The 18,571-nt window shown below is 32.8% G+C and overlaps 2 protein-coding genes across 2 annotated transcripts; both read right to left on the minus strand.

Moving 5' to 3' along the window:
- Window positions 1–1,054: 1,054 nt before the first annotated feature.
- Window positions 1,055–4,250, minus strand: LOC111682333 (hairy/enhancer-of-split related with YRPW motif protein). The gene is made up of 3 exons (XM_023444257.2): window positions 4,075–4,250; window positions 3,757–3,971; window positions 1,055–2,276 (listed from the first exon to the last, which is right to left on the minus strand). The coding sequence occupies exons 1-3, from the start codon at window positions 4,248–4,250 to the stop codon at window positions 1,273–1,275; spliced, it is 1,395 nt and encodes a 464-aa protein (XP_023300025.2). The 3' UTR covers window positions 1,055–1,272.
- An 8,954-nt stretch (window positions 4,251–13,204) lies between these two features.
- LOC111682329 (homeobox protein 2) lies at window positions 13,205–18,379 on the minus strand. The gene is made up of 2 exons (XM_023444252.2): window positions 18,171–18,379; window positions 13,205–16,579 (listed from the first exon to the last, which is right to left on the minus strand). Exons 1-2 carry the CDS (start codon window positions 18,210–18,212, stop codon window positions 15,551–15,553), a joined length of 1,071 nt encoding a protein of 356 aa, XP_023300020.2. The 5' UTR covers window positions 18,213–18,379; the 3' UTR covers window positions 13,205–15,550.
- Window positions 18,380–18,571: the final 192 nt, after the last annotated feature.

The following is an 18,571-nucleotide window of genomic DNA, read 5'->3' on the forward strand; positions in this document are numbered from 1 at the left end:
TCGCAATTTCGAGAATTATTACAAACTTACTACTTTCCAACAACCTTGGAATCATCAATTCACTTCGACAACTATCGAATTTCTTTTATTCGCAATTTCGAGAATTATTACAAACTTACTACTTTCCAACAAAGCAGTCTTTTCCGATTTACAGAGTGTTCAGAACACAAGTTAGCGAAAAAAGTTCGTGAGATTTATTTCTTAATGGTCTTCATAGTCGCATCGCTGAAAATTAAATTTCGGCAAACAACGAGCGCTACAGAGCCAAGATAATGAACATTTTATGTATGATGTTTCATGATCATTCAGAATACCATCTTATCGGATTAAATTGAAAACAACTTAGGGAAATATTTCAATATTTGCAAAGTTACGCGTTTCTTGGAAAGGTAACCATTATCACTCGGTGCTAATATGACCGAAAGTGTGCAGCTGTTGATCATGCTGAATTATGCCTGATATTTGGTTTTACAAGGATGGCACAGCCTGTTTCACATCTTACCAAACAATCGGTATTTTGATTATTAAGTTCGGTAACCGTGTCATCTTCAGCGCTGGGAATCGATGATCCGTTAAGATTTTGTTTGTGTTTTGTCGTTAAAGACCTACGTTATTTAAAGAATTCGTATCGTAAGTCTAATATTGTCCGAGCTTTTCTGTAGCAGCAGATATCTCGAAACGAAATCATCTTCCTTGCATAATAAAAATTGAAAATTCGTGATCATTCTTTCAAAACTAAAGATCTGAAATACACAAGCACTTTGGAAAGCTTTTTTTTGGATTTTTGGAATTTAATTTCCATTTCGCAATAATATTTTATCTTTCTTTAAAAAATTCCAATAAAAGTTACTTTTAATTTTGTTTTTATTGTTTTCTTTTTTTTCATTAATATAAAAATAAATACTTAAACTAGTTTGTAATATTTTTCTTAAAAACTAATGACTTAGATGTGCTTTTTTTTATTTTACATAAAATTTATAATTTTGTTTTTTAAATTGTTTATAAAAAATAATCTCTTTGGTTTGCTAAAAAATTTTTACAAAATATTTTCACTTTTCAATCTTAAATATTTTGGTATATTTTTTTTTCAATTATCACACTTTTTCACTCATTTTTATACATGTTTTTTCTAGCTAAATATTTGTTAGAAATCACATTATCGTTTTTAGGGGACTTTAGGGGGTCCGCAATAAATGACCACTTCTGAGGACCCGGATATTAGATATTTATTTTCATTAGAATCCTCTTTCATTCCTTAATGTTTGTTTGTGGTTAATAGGCCATTTCAGCACCCCAAGGACGATAGGGTTTTGAACCATTAGCTGTTACATATACACCTGTCTGATGATTATATTCTTGACCTACACTAACCGGATACTGAGGAGCCATAGTGGTAGTATAACCTAAACTACTGCTAGGAACTGTTGGTGTTGTTTGACGAAGACTATTGTGGGTTTGAGCACTAGTAAGTTCAATGTATGTGGAGGCCCCCTGGTGTTGTGTATGGTCTTGGGTATGATTTTGTGTGTAGGTGTGGTGGGTAGCTTGATTATTAGTTAATTGAGATTGTTGCTGCTGTTGTTGTTGGTGCTGTGGTTGTTGTTGCGGCTGTGGTTGTTGATGAGCTTCATGAGAAGAGGGTGTGCGTTGAGGATGTGTAACTTGTTGCTGAGTTTGGGTTTGAGATTGTTGTTGTTGTTGCTGCTGCTGTTGTTGTTGTGAGGTAACTTGCTGTTGCTGTTGTTGTGTGGTAACTTGTTGAGCTGTGGCATGATTCATTAAGGGCAAAGTGTCTTGAGCAGAACCAACTGATGTTGATCGTACATTGTGTTGTTGTGTCATATTATGCTGTTGAGAATGCATATTGGTACTATTGGGCGAGGAGCTTAAAGTGGGATATTGATGTAAAGCAGCAGGTAAATTGGGCACATATGAAGAACTAACCGAAGCATGTGTGGTAGAAGCAGAAGGATATGTTTGATAGGGTGTAACACCACAATTGGGTTGATAAGCAGCTGCAGCAGCAGCCGCTGTAGAGGCAGCAGCCGGATGACCAGCCCAAGAAGCACTAGGACTAACTGGACAACCTTTAGACATTTCACGTTGCTGCACAAAATACTGTAAATGAGACATTAATCTCAAACGTAAAGGATCTTGTATATCCATGCCTTCAATGGTAACCAAATATCTAGCCACTTCGGCAGCACATTCACGAAAACCAATAATATGATAATCCATGGCAAATCTTTGAGGATCATAACCCAATGAATCCATACCTGCAAACAAACACAAAGAAAAAAGGAAAAGTTAATATTTTTGTATAACAATTAAAGTAAACAATTAAAATTTTTTCTCTAACGTTTTAACATTCCCACGAAATATCCCATTAATTGTTGTTTAACACCCTTATTTTTAACATTAAAAAAACCCAAAGTTCTTATAGGATTTTTATATATATCAATAGGGGTGTTTTTAAATGACACTGCGAATCTTTGGGAAGCAACTTTCTCACTATATCAAACTTTTAGGCTTTTTGCTTTGAACATATTTAATATTCTTTTATGAGTTTTTGTTTGTTGGTGGCTTCAGAGAGGGTGGTGTTTAATGATAAAAGTAAAGGCCGTGGGATAATTGTGAAAAACATATTAACTCGTGCCAAATTTCCATACAAATAGTGGTTAAAATGCGTGGGAATCTTTTTACAAATCATAGTAAATTAGTGGGATTATTACATCTAAGTGATTATGAATGATTTTTCAGTTTGAAATTAAAGAAAATTTTGTGAAAAAGTTGTTAAACGAAATCGAATTAGAAATTGTGAATTTAATTGGTTTATTCTTCTTTGCTTGGGATATTATATCATATTAAAAATTCAAATTGCATTGACTTTAAAAATCCATTTAGGAACCGGTTTTCTTTAATAGGATACTCTGTTTTTGTTTTGGGACATTTTGACATCCCACAGAGAGTGAATTAAATTTTGAAAAACTTGTTTTAATTAGAATCAATTTGAAAGATCATGTTTGATCAGTTGTTAATTTTGTACCTTAGCTCAGTTGGAACTTAAAACTATGTGGAAATGGAATTTGGTGAAATTTAAAAATGATTTTTTTTTTGAAAAAACTCCAATAATAGAAAAGCTTTTGCTATGAAAGCTTTTAGGTGAAAAATCCTTTTTAGTGTGTTGTAAAGCAAATTTTGTGAATTGTTTTAATTTTTATAGAAAAAGCTTATTTATTACAAAAGCTATTTTTGCTAATTCACTGAAAAGCTTTGTTTTTGCGAAAAAGCTATTCATCAGAAGGCTATTTTTGGGAAAAGCTTATGTTTTTAGTGAAAAGGTGTTTTATGAATTATTAAGAATTTGCAGTGAAAATAAGAAATTTTAAAAAGCTTTTTTGCGTTTTATAAATAATTAGCAGAATGTTTTTCTTTTAATTAAAAAAAAGCCTATTCATTAATAGCTTTTTTGCGAAAATCAGAACTTTTAAACTTTTCATACAAATTTTCTCTTTTATTAGATTTTAAAGAAGATTTTGGCAATTTATAAGATTTATTTTGTACTTTATCAAACATGCGCAAAACTTAATGAAAACTTCATTTTGAAATCAATACAGTAAACATTGGCTAAAACGAACTTCACAAAGAATTTAATTTCATGGCGATTGAACTTCTTTTAATGCATACAATTTAAGCTTTATCCCCTTAAATAATTAAAAACTTTCACTATTATTTAACACTTTTGGTGATAATTACCTTTACTTTGCAAGCTTTTCAAATGTTCCACAGTCAATTGTAAGATTTCAGCTTTTTCCAATTTGGCTGAACCTTGTTTTTCATAAGCCGAAGGCACCAAACGTTTCAATTCGGACAATGAGGAATTAATACGATCACGACGTTTCTTTTCAATAACGCCACGACGTTTTTTGCGACTCATTAGCTGGCAACTGTTGGTTTCACTGGGTGAAATTCTAAAAGTTAAAAGAAAAACAGCAACAATTAGAAAATTTATTCTTTCCAATAAGAAATTTAGTTCTTTTTTTATTTATTAGTAGAATTATATGAAAAACTCACTGTTCTTTGGACGATTCTTCGGAATATAATTCTTCACAATCACTTTCGGACATGGCACGTTTTAAACTGTGAGTTTGTGGAGGTGGTACCCAATGATTTTGCGGCGTAGTTGGTACTGCGGCGGCGCCATAGCTCCAGTGTAGAGCAGCATTATTATGATGCATATTATGATCCATTTTTCGCTTTAGTTTAAAACTTTTCTCAAACACGTTTTTTCAAAATTATATTTTTTTAAAAAATTCTTTATATTTTTTTTATAAAATTTATTATAAACTTTCACAAATTTTCTTAAGTTTTTAATTTGTTTAAATATTTTTTGTTAATAACTTTTTTAAAAAACACAAAAAATTTATATTTTTATTTCTTAGTAGAGCTAGTTTCAGAGCACGTGTCTTATCGTGTGTATGAACGACGTTCGACTGATTTTGAAACGTACGACCAGCATGTGCCACAACTCAAACTCCAGGCAATCTTAACGTCCTTTCACCAATAAAATCTAAACTTCATAAGCCACCCCATTTGTTGCAACGACAAAAACCACCCGTTCGCCCAACTATTCTATGTCTAACTAATACATCCTTATCCTGTAAGGGTTAATTCTCTGCTGTGTCTGATCGTTAGTGCAATAAGTGTAATAAAGAGAGAGCATTCGATGTGTTAGAGTGTAATAAGCGTTAGAGAGAGAAAGCGTAATTTAACTTAAACGTTATGCATGAAACGAGCAACTTTGTTAGTAGTTGTTTTTGCTACAAGTGTATTATTATCAAACAACAAAAACTATGCAAGTTGTTGTGTTAATATTTGTTTTATGCATGTTCTACTTGCTCGGGAGTTGTATTTTTTAACTGATGCTTGTTGCTTAATCTTAGAAACTTTGGTCCTTATGCTGTAACTTTACCACAAATATAGTTGTTGACAATATTGTTTGTTGCCAGCAGTCAACGACGTTTTATCGATTGTCGTCGTCGTCGTTACCATTATCATCCTCGTCTTTGACGTCGTTGTTTGTTTATACCTCTTGACAAGTTATCTTCTCAAATACATATTGTCAATAATAATATGACTGTTGTTTAGGCGTCGTTTTAGTTGTTCGTTTTGTCGCCAGTTGTTGTTTGTGAATTTGTTAGATGATTTTCAATGAATATGGAGCACGCGTTTGAAACTTATGCTGGTCGTGTGTTGCCCCCAACAAGTGCATTTAGTTTGCTGTTGCTCTCTTAATGTTTGTTCGTTTGTATGCAAAAATCTTTATCTTTATCTGCTCTTGTAGGTCATCGTACGACATTGTTAAGGATATTGGATAACGCCCATGGCGTTTAGTATTTATTTACAATTGTAATTAGGTCATGGAACAGGTGAATTTATTAGTATTTATTTTGTGTGGTTTAGATTTTAATCATTGGCGTCTGTTTAAATCGTAAGACCTTCCTTAAATATTTGTTAGTTGTCGTTAAATCTATTAAAGGTTAATAGGCAAATCTATTCGTAATACTGTAGGTTAGGTTACGTGGGTTGCTCGCTAGCAATTTCGTTCGGTCTCCATATAAACCAGCCGGTACTTTTAATAAAACCGATCATGTTTATCAGTGACGCATCTCTGAGACAGTCTAGATAAAAGAAAAGAGCTCTACCCAGATAGAGTAGTCTGTGCTCTTGTAAGGCTGGACATAGAAGGTGTTGTACCGATTCCACTTCCAGCTTCCACAGTTGCTATGATTTGGGTACTCCCTACGTTCTGACATATGTTCAATCATACAGTACCCAGTAATTATACCAGTTAGAAGCCTAATCGAGTTCTTATCATGAGATAAGAGAGTCCTAGTCCTATCTGTTGTCAGAGTAATACTGTAATACAACTTTGAATTTAAAGTTTGAGTTGTTATCTTGATTGTAGCTTCGTTCTCACATATACCCAACGATCCTTGAAATGTGGATACATATTCCATCAATTAGTCTTTACATTCCAAAATAGTAATCTCTCACCGAAAATTTCTAGAACAAGTTATCAGCGTGAAAAATGCGCTTACAGAATTGCTGACGCAAAGTTCTTATATACAATTGAAAATTTCTAAAATATAATTAGAAATTTCTCAATTTCAATGGGAAATAGTTCACTAAAGAAAAATTCTGAACCTTCCATAAAAGAAGGTTTGTTCCAAAGTAAAATTTTTGAACCAATATTACGCAGCATTTAGAAGTGCTTTTTAACAAACTCGTAGTTTAATCTAAAAGTTATTATTAGATCTGCCTATAATGGTTATAGCTTCTAGGCGATGGTTCTAAAATGAACTGCGGTGTTGGTTTTGGCGTCTTTGGGAAAAAGGTATTATCCAACTGCAAACTTAAACCGACAATCCGACTATATTATACCAGAGAGTATTTTTATGATCTCTATGATCTCTAGGACAAAAAGGATTAAAATCTTTAATCACCCTCTAAAATTCAATTTTTGAATCAAAACATAAAAGTCCATTTCTTTCTACACGGAAGGTCCTAGGGCAAAAAGGATTAAAATCACTTTTATTTTTGAGTCTAAACATAAAAGTCCATTTTCTGGCTAAACGGAAGGCCCTAGGGCAAAAAGGATTAAAATCTGTGATCACTTTTATATCTCATCAAAATTCAATATTTGAGTCGAAACATAAAAGTCCATTTTCTGGCTAAACGGAAGGGCCTAGGACAAAAAGGATTAAAATTTGTAATCACCCTCTAAAATTCAATTTTTGAGTCAAAACATAAAAGTCCATTTTCTGGCTAAACGGAAGGCCCTAGGGCAAAAAGGATTAAAATCTGTGATCACTTTTATATCTCATCAAAATTCAATATTTGAGTCGAAACATAAAAGTCCATTTTCTGGCTAAACGGAAGGGCCTAGGACAAAAAGGATTAAAATTTGTAATCACCCTCTAAAATTCAATTTTTGAGTCAAAACATAAAAGTCCATTTTCTGGCTAAACGAAAGGCCCTATTGCAAAAAGGATTAAAATCTGTGATCACTTTTATTTCCCTCTAAAATTCAATATTTGGGTCAAAACATAAAAGTTCATTTTCTGGCTAAACGGAAGGCCCTAGGGCAAAAAGGTTTAAAGTCTGTGATCACTTTTATATCTCAACAAAATTCAATATTTGAGTCAAAACATAAAAGTCCATTTTCTGGCTAAACGGAAGGCCCTAGGGCAAAAAGGATTAAAGTTTGTGATCACTTTTATATCTCAACTAAATTCAATATTTGAGTCAAAACATAAAAGTTCATTTTCTGGCTAAACGGAAGGCCCTAGGGCAAAAAGGATTAAAATCTGTGATCACTTTTATATCTCATCAAAATTCAATATTTGAGTCGAAACATAAAAGTCGATTTTCTGGCTAAACGGAAGGGCCTAGGACAAAAAGGATTAAAATTTGTAATCACCCTCTAAAATTCAATTTTTGAGTCAAAACATAAAAGTCCATTTTCTGGCTAAACGGAAGGCCCTAGGGCAAAAAGGATTGAAATCTGTGATCACTTTTATTTCCCTCTAAAATTCGATTTTTGTGTCAAATCATAAAAGTCCATTTTCTGGCTAAACAGAAGGCCCTAGGGCAAAAAGGATTAAAATCTGTGATCACTTTTATATCTCAACAAAATTCAATATTTGCGTCAAAACACAAAAGTCCATTTTTTGGCTAAACGGAAGGCCCTAGGGCAAAAAGGATTAAAATCTGTGATCACTTTTATTTCCCTCTAAAATTCGATTTTTGAGTCAAAACATAAAAGTCCATTTTCTGGCTAAACGGAAGGCCCTAGGTCAAAAATAATTGAAATCTGTGATCACTTTTATTTCCTTCTAAAATTCGATTTTTGAGTCAAAACATAAAAGTCCATTTTCTGGCTAAACGGAAGGCCCTAGGTCAAAAAGGATTGAAATCTGTGATCACTTTTATTTCCTTCTAAAATTCGATTTTTGAGTCAAAACATAAAAGTCCATTTTCTGGCTAAACGGAAGGCCCTAGGTCAAAAAGGATTAAAATCTGTGATCGCTTTTATATCTCATCAAAATTCAATATTTGAGTCAAAACATAAAAGTCCGTTTTCTGGCTAAACGGAAGGCCCTGGGTCAAAAAGGATTGAAATCTGTGATCACTTTTATTTCCCTCTAAAATTCAATATTTGGGTCAAAACATAAAAGTCCATTTTCTGGCTAAACGGAAGGCCCTAGGTCAAAAAGGATTAAAGTCTGCGATCACTTTTATTTCTCCCTAAAATTGATTTTTGAGTCAAAACATAAAAGTCCATTTTCTGGCTAAACGGAGGGCCCTAGGGCAAAAAGGATTAAAATCTGTGATCACTTTTATTTCGCCCTAAATTCAATATTTGAGTCAAAACATAAATGTCCATTTTCTAGCTAAACGGAAGGCCCTAGGACAAAAAGGATTAAAATCTGTGATCACTTTTATTTCCCTCTAAAATTCGATTTTTGAGTCAAAACATAAAAGTCCATTTTCTGGCTAAACGGAAGGTCCTAGGGCAAAAAGGATTAAAATTTGTGATCACTTTTATTTCACTTTTATTTCTTCGATTTTTGAGTCAAAACATAAAAGTCCATTTTCTGGCTAAACGGAAGGCCCTAGGGCAAAAAGGATTAAAATCTGTGATCACTTTTATTTCGCCCTAAATTCGATTTTTGAGTCAAAACATAAAAGTCGATTTTCTGGCTAAACGGAAGGCCCTAGGGCAAAAAGGATTAAAATTTGTGATCACTTTTATTTCTCCCTAAAATTCGATTTTTGAGTCAAAGCATAAAAGTCCATTTTCTGGCTAAACGGAAGGCGCTAGGGCAAAAAGGATTGAAATCTGTGATCACTTTTATTTCCCTCTAAAATTCGATTTTTGAGTCAAAACATAAAAGTCCATTTTCTGGCTAAACGGAAGGCCCTAGGGCAAAAAGGTTTGAAATTTGTGATCACTTTCATTTCTCCCTAAAATTCGATTTTTGAGTCAAAACATAAAAGTCCATTTTTTGGCTAAACGGAAGGCCCTAGGGCAAAAAGGATTAAAATCTGTGATCACTTTTATTTCCCTCTAAAATTCGATTTTTGAGTCAAAACATAAAAGTCCATTTTCTGGCTAAACGGAAGGCCCTAGGGCAAAAAGGATTAATATCTGTGATCACTTTTATATCTCATCAAAATTCAATATTTGAGTCAAAACATAAAAGTCGATTTTCTGGCTAAACGGAAGGCCCTAGGTCAAAAAGGATTGAAATCTGTAATCACTTTTATTTCCCTCTAAAATTCGATTTTTGAGTCAAAACATAAAAGTCCATTTTCTGGTTAAACGGAAGGCCCTAGGTCAAAAAGGATTAAAATCTGTGATCACTTTTATATCTCATCAGAATTCAATATTTGAGTCGAAACATAAAAGTCCATTTTCTGGCTAAACGGAAGGCCCTAGGGCAAAAAGGATTAAAATCTGTGATCACTTTTATATCTCATCAAAATTCAATATTTGAGTCGAAACATAAAAGTCGATTTTCTGGCTAAACGAAAGGCCCTAGGGCAAAAAGGATTAAAATCTGTGATCACTTTTATTTCTCCCTAAAATTCGATTTTTGAGTCAAAACATAAAAGTCCATTTTCTGGCTAAACGGAAGGCCCTAGGGCAAAAAGGATTAAAATCTGTGATCACTTTTATTTCCCTCCTAAAATTCGATTTTTGAGTCGAAACATAAAAGTCCATTTTCTGGCTAAACGGAAGGCCCTAGGACAAAAAGGATTAAAATCTGTGATCACTTTTATATCTCATCAAGGCCCTAGGACAAAAAGGATTAAAATCTGTGATCACTTTTATTCCTCTTCTTATCCCCCTATAATTCGATTTTTTAGTCGAAACATAAAAGTCCATTTTCTGGCTAAACGGAAGGTCCTAGGGCAAAAAGGATTAAAATTTGTGATCACTTTTATTTCTCCCTAAAATTCGATTTTTGAGTCAAAACATAAAAGTCCATTTTCTGGCTAAACGGAAGGCCCTAGGGCAAAAAGGATTAAAAGGATGTGATCACTTTTATTTCCCTGTGAAATTCGATTTTTGAGTCAAAACATAAAAGTCCATTTTCTGGCTAAACGGAAGGCCCTAGGGCAAAAAGGATTAAAATCTGTGATCACTTTTTTCCCTCTAAAATTCGATTTTTGAGTCAAAACATAAAAGTCCATTTTCTGGCTAAACGGAAGGCCCTAGGGCAAAAAGGATTAAAATTTGTGATCACTTTTATTTCTCCCTAAAATTCGATTTTTTAGTCAAAAAGTCCATTTTCTGGCTAAACGGAAGGCCCTAGGGCAAAAAGGATAAAAACCTTTGATCACTTTTATTTCCCTGTGAAATTCGATTTTTGAGTCAAAACATAAAAGTCCATTTTCTGGCTAAACGGAAGGCCCTAGGGCAAAAAGGATTAAAATTTGTGATCACTTTTATTTCTCCCTAAAATTCGATTTTTGAGTCAAAACATAAAAGTCCATTTTCTGGCTAAACGGATGGCCATAGGGCAAAAAGGATTGAAATCTGTGATCACTTTTATATTGAGTCAAAACATAAAAATCCATTTTCTGGCTAAACGGAAGACCCTAGGGCAAAAAGGATTAAAATCTGTGATCACTTTTATTTCTCCCTAGAATTCGATTTTTGAGTCAAAACATAAAAGTCCATTTTCTGGCTAAACGGAAGGCCCTATGGAAAAAAGGATTAAAATCTGTGTCACTTTTATATCTCATCAAAATTCAATATTTAATTCGAAACATAAAAGTCCATTTTCTGGCTAAACGGAAGGCCCTAGAGCAAAAAAGATTGATATCTGTGAAGGTCCTAGGACAAAAAGGATTAAAATCTGTGATCACTTTTATATCTCATCAAAATTCAATATTTGAGTCAAAACATAAAAGTCCATTTTCTGGCTAAACGGAAGGCCCTAGGTGAAAAAGAATTGAAATCTGTGATCACTTTTATTTCCCTCTAAAATTCGATTTTTGAGTCAAAACATAAAAGTCCATTTTCTAGCTAAACGGAAGGTCCTAGGACAAAAAGTATTAAAATCTGTGATCACTTTTATATCTCATCAAAATTCAATATTTGAGTCAAAACATAAAAGTCCATTTTCTGGCTAAACGGAAGGCCCTAGGTCAAAATGGATTGAAATCTGTGATCACTTTCATTTCCCTCTAAAATTCGATTTTTGAGTCAAAACATAAAAGTCCATTTTCTGGCTAAACGGAAGGCCCTAGGGCAAAAAGGATTGAAATTTGTGATCACTTTTTCCCCTCTAAAATTCGATTTTTGAGTCAAAACATAAAAGTCCATTTTCTGGCTAAACGGAAGGCCCTAGGTCAAAAAGGATTGAAATCTGTGATGAGTCAAAACATAAAAGTCCATTTTCTGGCTAAACGGAAGGTCCTAGGGCAAAAAGGATTAAAATCTGTGATCACTTTTATATCTCATCAAAATTCAATATTTGAGTCAAAACATAAAAGTCCATTTTCTGGCTAAACGGAAGGCCCTAGGTCAAAAAGGATTAAAATTTGTGATCACTTTTATTTCTCCCTAAAATTCGATTTTTTAGTCAAAACATAAAAGTCCATTTTCTGGCCAAACTGAAGGCCCTAGGGCAAAAAGGATTAAAATCTGTGATCACTTTTATTTCTCTCTAAATTTCGATTTTTGAGTCAAAACATAAAAGTCCATTTTCTGGCTAAACGGAAGGCCCTAGGGCAAAAAGGATTAAAATCTGTGATCACTTTTATTTCTCCCTAAAATTCGATTTTTGAGTCGAAGCATTAAAGTCGATTTTCTGGCTAAACGGAAGGCCCTAGGGCAAAAAGGATTAAAATCTGTGATCACTTTTATTTCCCTCTAAAATTCGATTTTTGAGTCAAAACATAAAAGTCAGTTTTCTGGCTAAACGGAAGGCCCTAGGACAAAAAGGATTAAAATCTGTGATCACTTTTATATCTCATCAAAATTCAATATTTGAGTCGAAACATAAAAGTCCATTTTCTGGCTAAACGAAGGCCCTAGGGCAAAAAGGATTAAAATCTGTGATCACTTTTATTTCTCCCTAAAATTCGATTTTTGAGTCAAAACATAAAAGTCCATTTTCCGGCTAAACGGAAAGCCCTAGGGCAAAAAGGATTCCAATGTTTCTGAGATCTATAGATTATGGCGATATCGCTTAGATCCAAAATTGCTTTACAAAAATCTAAAAATGTTTCCCTTGTTCTGCATTAGTGCTAGAATTAAATCTATTTTTTGGATTTTGATTAATTTCCCATAATTTTCTATTTTGTTAAAATGTTTAAATTACGTTCTTTCTTATTTTAATTAAAATTTCTTAATTACGAAATGATATTTCCCATTAAGGCGCATAACTAGCGGTAATTATTGTTTTTTAATCGAACATCAAAAAAACAGTTTTTTTGTATGTAAATTTTGTTTTTATATAATTAATCAAAACAATCTTTTTTTTCGGACGAACAACAAAATCATCAACAAAAAAAGACCACCAAAACAAAAAAATTCTCATGTGAGCAAACTAAAAACACAAAATATTAGAAAAAAAAACTCACCCCCAAATAAATATTTCGAATAAACAAGATACGCAAACAATATCAAATGTTAAACTTAAATGCGACATTAAATAAAAATTGAACGAACATACCAAAATTGAACCACCCAAAAGAAATTGTATGAATGAATGAATGTATCGAAGGAAGGATGGATGGTACGACGTGGGAAATGCACTACGAAGACATTTCTCACGCATGTTTGACACGTGCTGGACGAACTTTTTTTAATGCACAAATCAAAAAAAAAAAAAAAGAAACAATATTTGAAATAAAAACCTTTTGATGTAGACAAAATATACAACATACAATGTACAACAACGACTACAAGTACTTGAAATTGGTTTTTTGTTTCTTATGCGAAAGAAACTTACATGTTACAAATATTTTTCAAAATTATTGTTGTTTATGATTTTCAACTAACCACGTGCCCATGACAATAGATTTTAGTTAAAATTGTTTTTTTTTTCTTCTTTTAATACTTTCCATCATACTTACTGGCTTTCGTTCTATTTTTTTCTTCTTCAGAAAAAATACATCATTGTTGCTGATTGTTATTTGTAATAATATAATTTTTTTTATTTCCTGCTATATTTCAAAATTTAATTACACTTTGCGAGAGTGATAAAGTGATGTGTGGATAGAGAAGACAGCGAGCAAGAGCGAGAGAGAGCGACAATAAACACAACTTTTTCTTTACATTTTGATAATGATTAAGGCCACATTGTTGTTGTTATAAAAACAAGTTCAAATCATAACTTCACAATCATTGATTTAACAACTCTAGCGGGGAAAGGACTTACGGAGGGATTAGGAAAGTAATAAATATATAAAGTTTGCGCAAATTTGTAGCAATATCTACACTTGCTTGGACTTATTACTTCTTTTAATAGTAAAATTCCGAGAATTGATGAGGGTCCAAAAGTTAATATCGTTCATGTTTTTATTTAACAACTTTATTGTTAATCGAAACAGTTCTCTAACGGATCGAGTTTGGTAGTAATCCACGGTATTCAACAGAATCAAATTTAAGGACAAGAAATTTTAAGAGTTCCAAAGATAACCTCATTCTAGTTTCCGAAATCATTTCACTTTTCGATTAAACCTAATTCGGAAATAGACAATTGGTATGTGATTACACTCTGCAATTCGAAAAAGAATTCCGATATAAAGACTCTAAAACAATATCATTATATGTCTAAGTTCCAAATCTTTTACAGAGGTTTAAACGTTACACCGGCTTCAGGAAATTTGCATGCTTTGGTTATCGTTGTGAGCAACTTCAAGTTTGTAAAGCATCCCGAGAGCCTTAATAGAAATATAGAATAGGATTTTCGGTGACGAGAGGTTTGAGTTCTGGGTCTCAACTGACTCCAATCTGATATCGTTATAAGTGGAAATTCAAAATCTCTTAAAGTATTGTTGTTATAAAAAAAGTTCAAATTATATCTTCACAATCATGCTTTTGTTATCGTTTTGTGCAACTTCAAGATTGTAAGGCCTTACGATGGCAGAGATACAAGCCGAGACAGCTCAAATCGGCGGCTGCTGGCCACCGGTAATATTTTTCAAGCCGTGCCGCCGCCGACTTCTTTCGGCTCAAAAGTTAAGCTGGCCTTAACGTAGTCTCTGATAAAGATTGGAAACGCTTTTGTATTTCAGAAAATAATTTCAAAACTATTTTAAATTTTTATGGCAAATTGAAAAATGTTGCCAAAAAAACTTATATAGACACATGTTTCTGTATAACAGACTATTATACAATATAATAAACGCTTGATGTAAAAATTAAATTGAGCCGACAATTTAGCCGCCGATATTTTCTATAATAAGCCGCCGCAGATCTAAAATAGTTCGCCGCCGACGACGATCATTTTGCATCGGCTTGTATCTCTACCCGAGGGCCTTAATGGAAATATAGAATAAGATTTGAATTGGTATTTTCGGTGACGAGAGGTTTAAAATTAACTGAAATTAAATCTTGAACGTTTTTTTTAACTCAATTGGAAAATGAGAATTTTCTTATATGCTGTGATTCTGAGAGTCTTAACTGACTCTAATATGATATCGTTATACGTGGACATTCTAAACCTCTTAGAGTGGTTCCAACATTATTCTAGACATTTTAAAACAAAATATCATGAGCACTCGAGGATCGCGGAAATTTGATCGAGAGTTTTCTTCCCTAAAATTTTATCGCTTTAGAAAAGTTCAAATCAATTTGAGAGCTTCGAATAAAAAACAAGATTTCGAAGTAAAGTTTAAGTTTCAAAAGATCTTTTGTTTTACAAATATTTCGCAAGTCTACGAAACTAGTTCTGGAGTAAGCCCAGAGAACTGCGTGTGAAAATGATGTCGCAAAATCACGAATTCCGAATATCATAAAATGAATGAAACATTTCCTTGACTTGTGCATAAGACGTTTGAAGAACCCTAGAGAATCTTGGATTCTTTATCGGAGGTCCTATGGAGCTTGATCGAAGTTTAGAATAACTTTAACGCATTTGAAAAGCTTAAAACAATTTAGATCGACTATTAAAAAAAATCATGAACCAAGCTTTGATATCAATTTCTACAAATCGGTTTTTAAACGATCAAAATGTCGATATTTCCATTTATCAGTTCTAAATCAAGAATCGAAATTTTTGTAAGAAAATCGAATAATCGATTAAGAAAACGAAATCAAAAAGAGAACAGTCGCCCAAACTCGCAAACCATAAAATGCTGAAATATGTAGAACCGATTTCTATAGTTCTATTTGTTTAAAATCTTTTTAATAACCAATAGATAGATATTCCCGATTCCGTTTTATTCACATGAACTAAAATGCAGAAAATCTTATAATCCCTCTACCATTCCCACTAGAGTAATCGCCTAATCCTACTCCGCTCTACTCATCTTCCAGCCAGGTCTCCAATGTGGTCGAACTTGAGCGTAAACTTGATTTAGCCGGTGAATTATTTGAATTTATACTAAAGCAATGAAAATTATCCATATCATCTTCCAAAGAATTTCCATTTATATCCCATTTAACAACGGGAGTTAATTTATAAAAGCAATCTCTTTCCTGACCAATTATGAATTGATGATAGTTGCCATCGGATTTACAACCTAAACTAACATTAACTGGAAGCAAATGATTATTAAGATGATGATGATTATGTTGGGAATTAAAGTAATTATGATGCGTCATTTCAAGGCCTCTATTGGTAAAAATTGGATTATTTAAATTAATAGCATTGCTGTTGTTGTTATTATTGTGATTATGATTGTTGTTGCTAATATTGTTGTTGCTGTTGTTATTTTCACTATTGCCATTGGGACAGTTGCTGGTATGGGTATTGTTGCTAGTAATGAGGTTTAATTCCTGATCATTAATAAAGTAATTATCTAAACTGGCTGTGGACGGTGTATGACGGAAGTAACGCACATCTTCTTTGTACTTGACTTTTTCAAAAACAACCTCTAGATTTATGTCATCGGCAAATGATGATGGCGGTTTTTTAATGTTATTATGTGTATTGGTGTAGTTTGCATCAAACGGTATAATTTCCGAGGCGGTATCACTGCGCAATTGTTCTAAACGTTGAAATTCATAACCATCGGCTGTTAGAAAGAGTTTAGATGTTAAACTTTGTAAAATATCCGTATCGGGAGTTTCATCCTCCTCATCATCATCTTCATCTAAGTGTTTTAATGTTTTGCCATTTTTATTCTGTTTATGTTTGGGACTATCTTTGGCTTCCTTCTTACTCGATTGACGTTGATATGATCTTGTCACTGCATTTTTCGGTGTTGTGTTGGAATTTTGATTGTTCGGTTTTTCGGTTGCTTCTACCGATGGCTCAATATCGGTGGAGATATCTTCCTCTTCTAAACGTTTAAGGAATATTTGTTTTGTAGACAATTTACGTATGAGCTGAAAAAGGGAATAGAATAAAAGTTTTGAGTGTGATCTTTAAAAGGGTTTATACTAGAGGTCTTAAGACAAAGAGGAATAATATTAACTGTGAATTTTCAATACTACGCCCTTCATTGTAAAATATTACAGTTCTAACATAAGTTGAACTGCTTTACACGAACACCTGTTATCTTGGCCTTATTTCACGGTGTATCTTTTGCAGGGTAATCTTACGTCTCCTTTTTGCTTCTTATACTCCGCTGGTATGTTTTGTACATCGGCTGACTGATGTACAAGGACTACCACTACCACACTATTCACTAGACATAAGTCAAAGTTATTGTTCTCACTCCCATGTAAATCTATTATGAACGCAGTAAACCCTGAACATACATTCAAATATAAAATTCGGACATACTTATTCTACGTATGGGTTAGACCTATATACCCCTACATCCATCTTGTATCTCCATACACTTGATACCAACTTATTTACAACGCTTTGTTGCACAGTCAGTACGCTGCGCAGTTTCTGATGTCTTGGCGACAGCTCCGAATTTGCCTTGAATTATAGCCTTTACCAGGGATCAGTCTTTTAGCTAACATTCCTTTTCCCCTTTGGGCTACCGTTTGCCGTGGTGGCATTTTATAAGGCTCCCTGGATCGACACTAGGTCAAATCATTTCAATGAAAGACCGATGTATTGATAACACCTCTTTCCCCCCGGATGGAAATAACACAAAGATGTGGAAGATGATTAGAGTAACATCCAATAACCAGGACAATACAAAATTCTTAACATAACTTTGTAGGCTACCGGTTTCCACATCAGGCCTTATCTTTCCAAAGAAAGGCCGAGGTATCTTTTCCCCAGATTGAAATATCACAAAGATGGAAAAGATGATCATGATAACATGACCCGTTAGAGACAGTTCAAACATCTGCCGATTATAATTGCTTATTTGTTGTTTAATATATTTAATTAATATTTTTAATACATTTAAGTACAAAGAAACTTAATACATTCGCTTGAATAACTAAACTTATAAAATTTTCCGGAAGTTAAATAACGCACGTGTATGTATTTGTTTGTTTAGCCTTAAATGCAAAAGGGCGTTACAAACAATTCAAAGAAAATTTTCTTTTTAAATAGAAACAAAAACAAATAAATTTCGCCCAAAATTTTTGTGAAATTTTCCTAGAATTAAAATATATTTATTACTTAAATTAAGATTAATTCCTTTAAATTTATGATTAACCATATAATTAACCATAAAAACATCCCTTTGTTGCAAATCAAAAAAGGAAATAGCATTCTTTATAGGAACTAAGTTAAACAGACTACATTGTTGTGGTCATAAATATGTAGTTGGTTCTCTCTATTGTTTGTTGCTATTTTAGTTGTTGGTTGGCAGTTTTTTTTTTGTTTCGTTTCATCTATGCGTTACAAGGATAATCCTTTTTTTATTTATATATAAAAAAAGTTTTAATCAATATTATTGATTTATTTTCTTTTAATAAATTTAACACTAAACGAAACACAATTGACCCTTAACGTTTTTTATACAGCAAATATTTGAGATAAATAATTTAAAAAAAATGTACTTACCTTGATACAAGATTTTTTTGTACGCTTTAATAAATGAGACATTTCGTTTTGGTGGTTGTCAAATTAAATTGTTTAACTTTCTTAAAGCCATTACAGCTAATATAGGTTTTTTTAATTGTTGTTTTTTTTTTTGTTTAGTTTTTCATTTACAAAATTTATACAAAAAAGAAATTAATTATTTATTTATTGTTAGTTGATATATATATTTAGTTAAATACACACAATAAACTAAAAAAAATGAATGCATCACCATTTACTGGTAGTGGCCTACTACTGCCACAACTGTCTGAAAAGAAATTCGTTTGAAATCCCTCTCTCGCAATGTTCGTTTGTACGTTCGTTTGTTTAAATATATCGTCTGTGGTTGTTGAAATTGAGCAAAACAACATAAACATTTGACA

This window comes from Lucilia cuprina, chromosome 6 (genome assembly GCF_022045245.1).
Source record: "Lucilia cuprina isolate Lc7/37 chromosome 6, ASM2204524v1, whole genome shotgun sequence".
In the NCBI taxonomy this organism is placed as follows: Eukaryota; Metazoa; Arthropoda; class Insecta; order Diptera; family Calliphoridae; genus Lucilia; species Lucilia cuprina.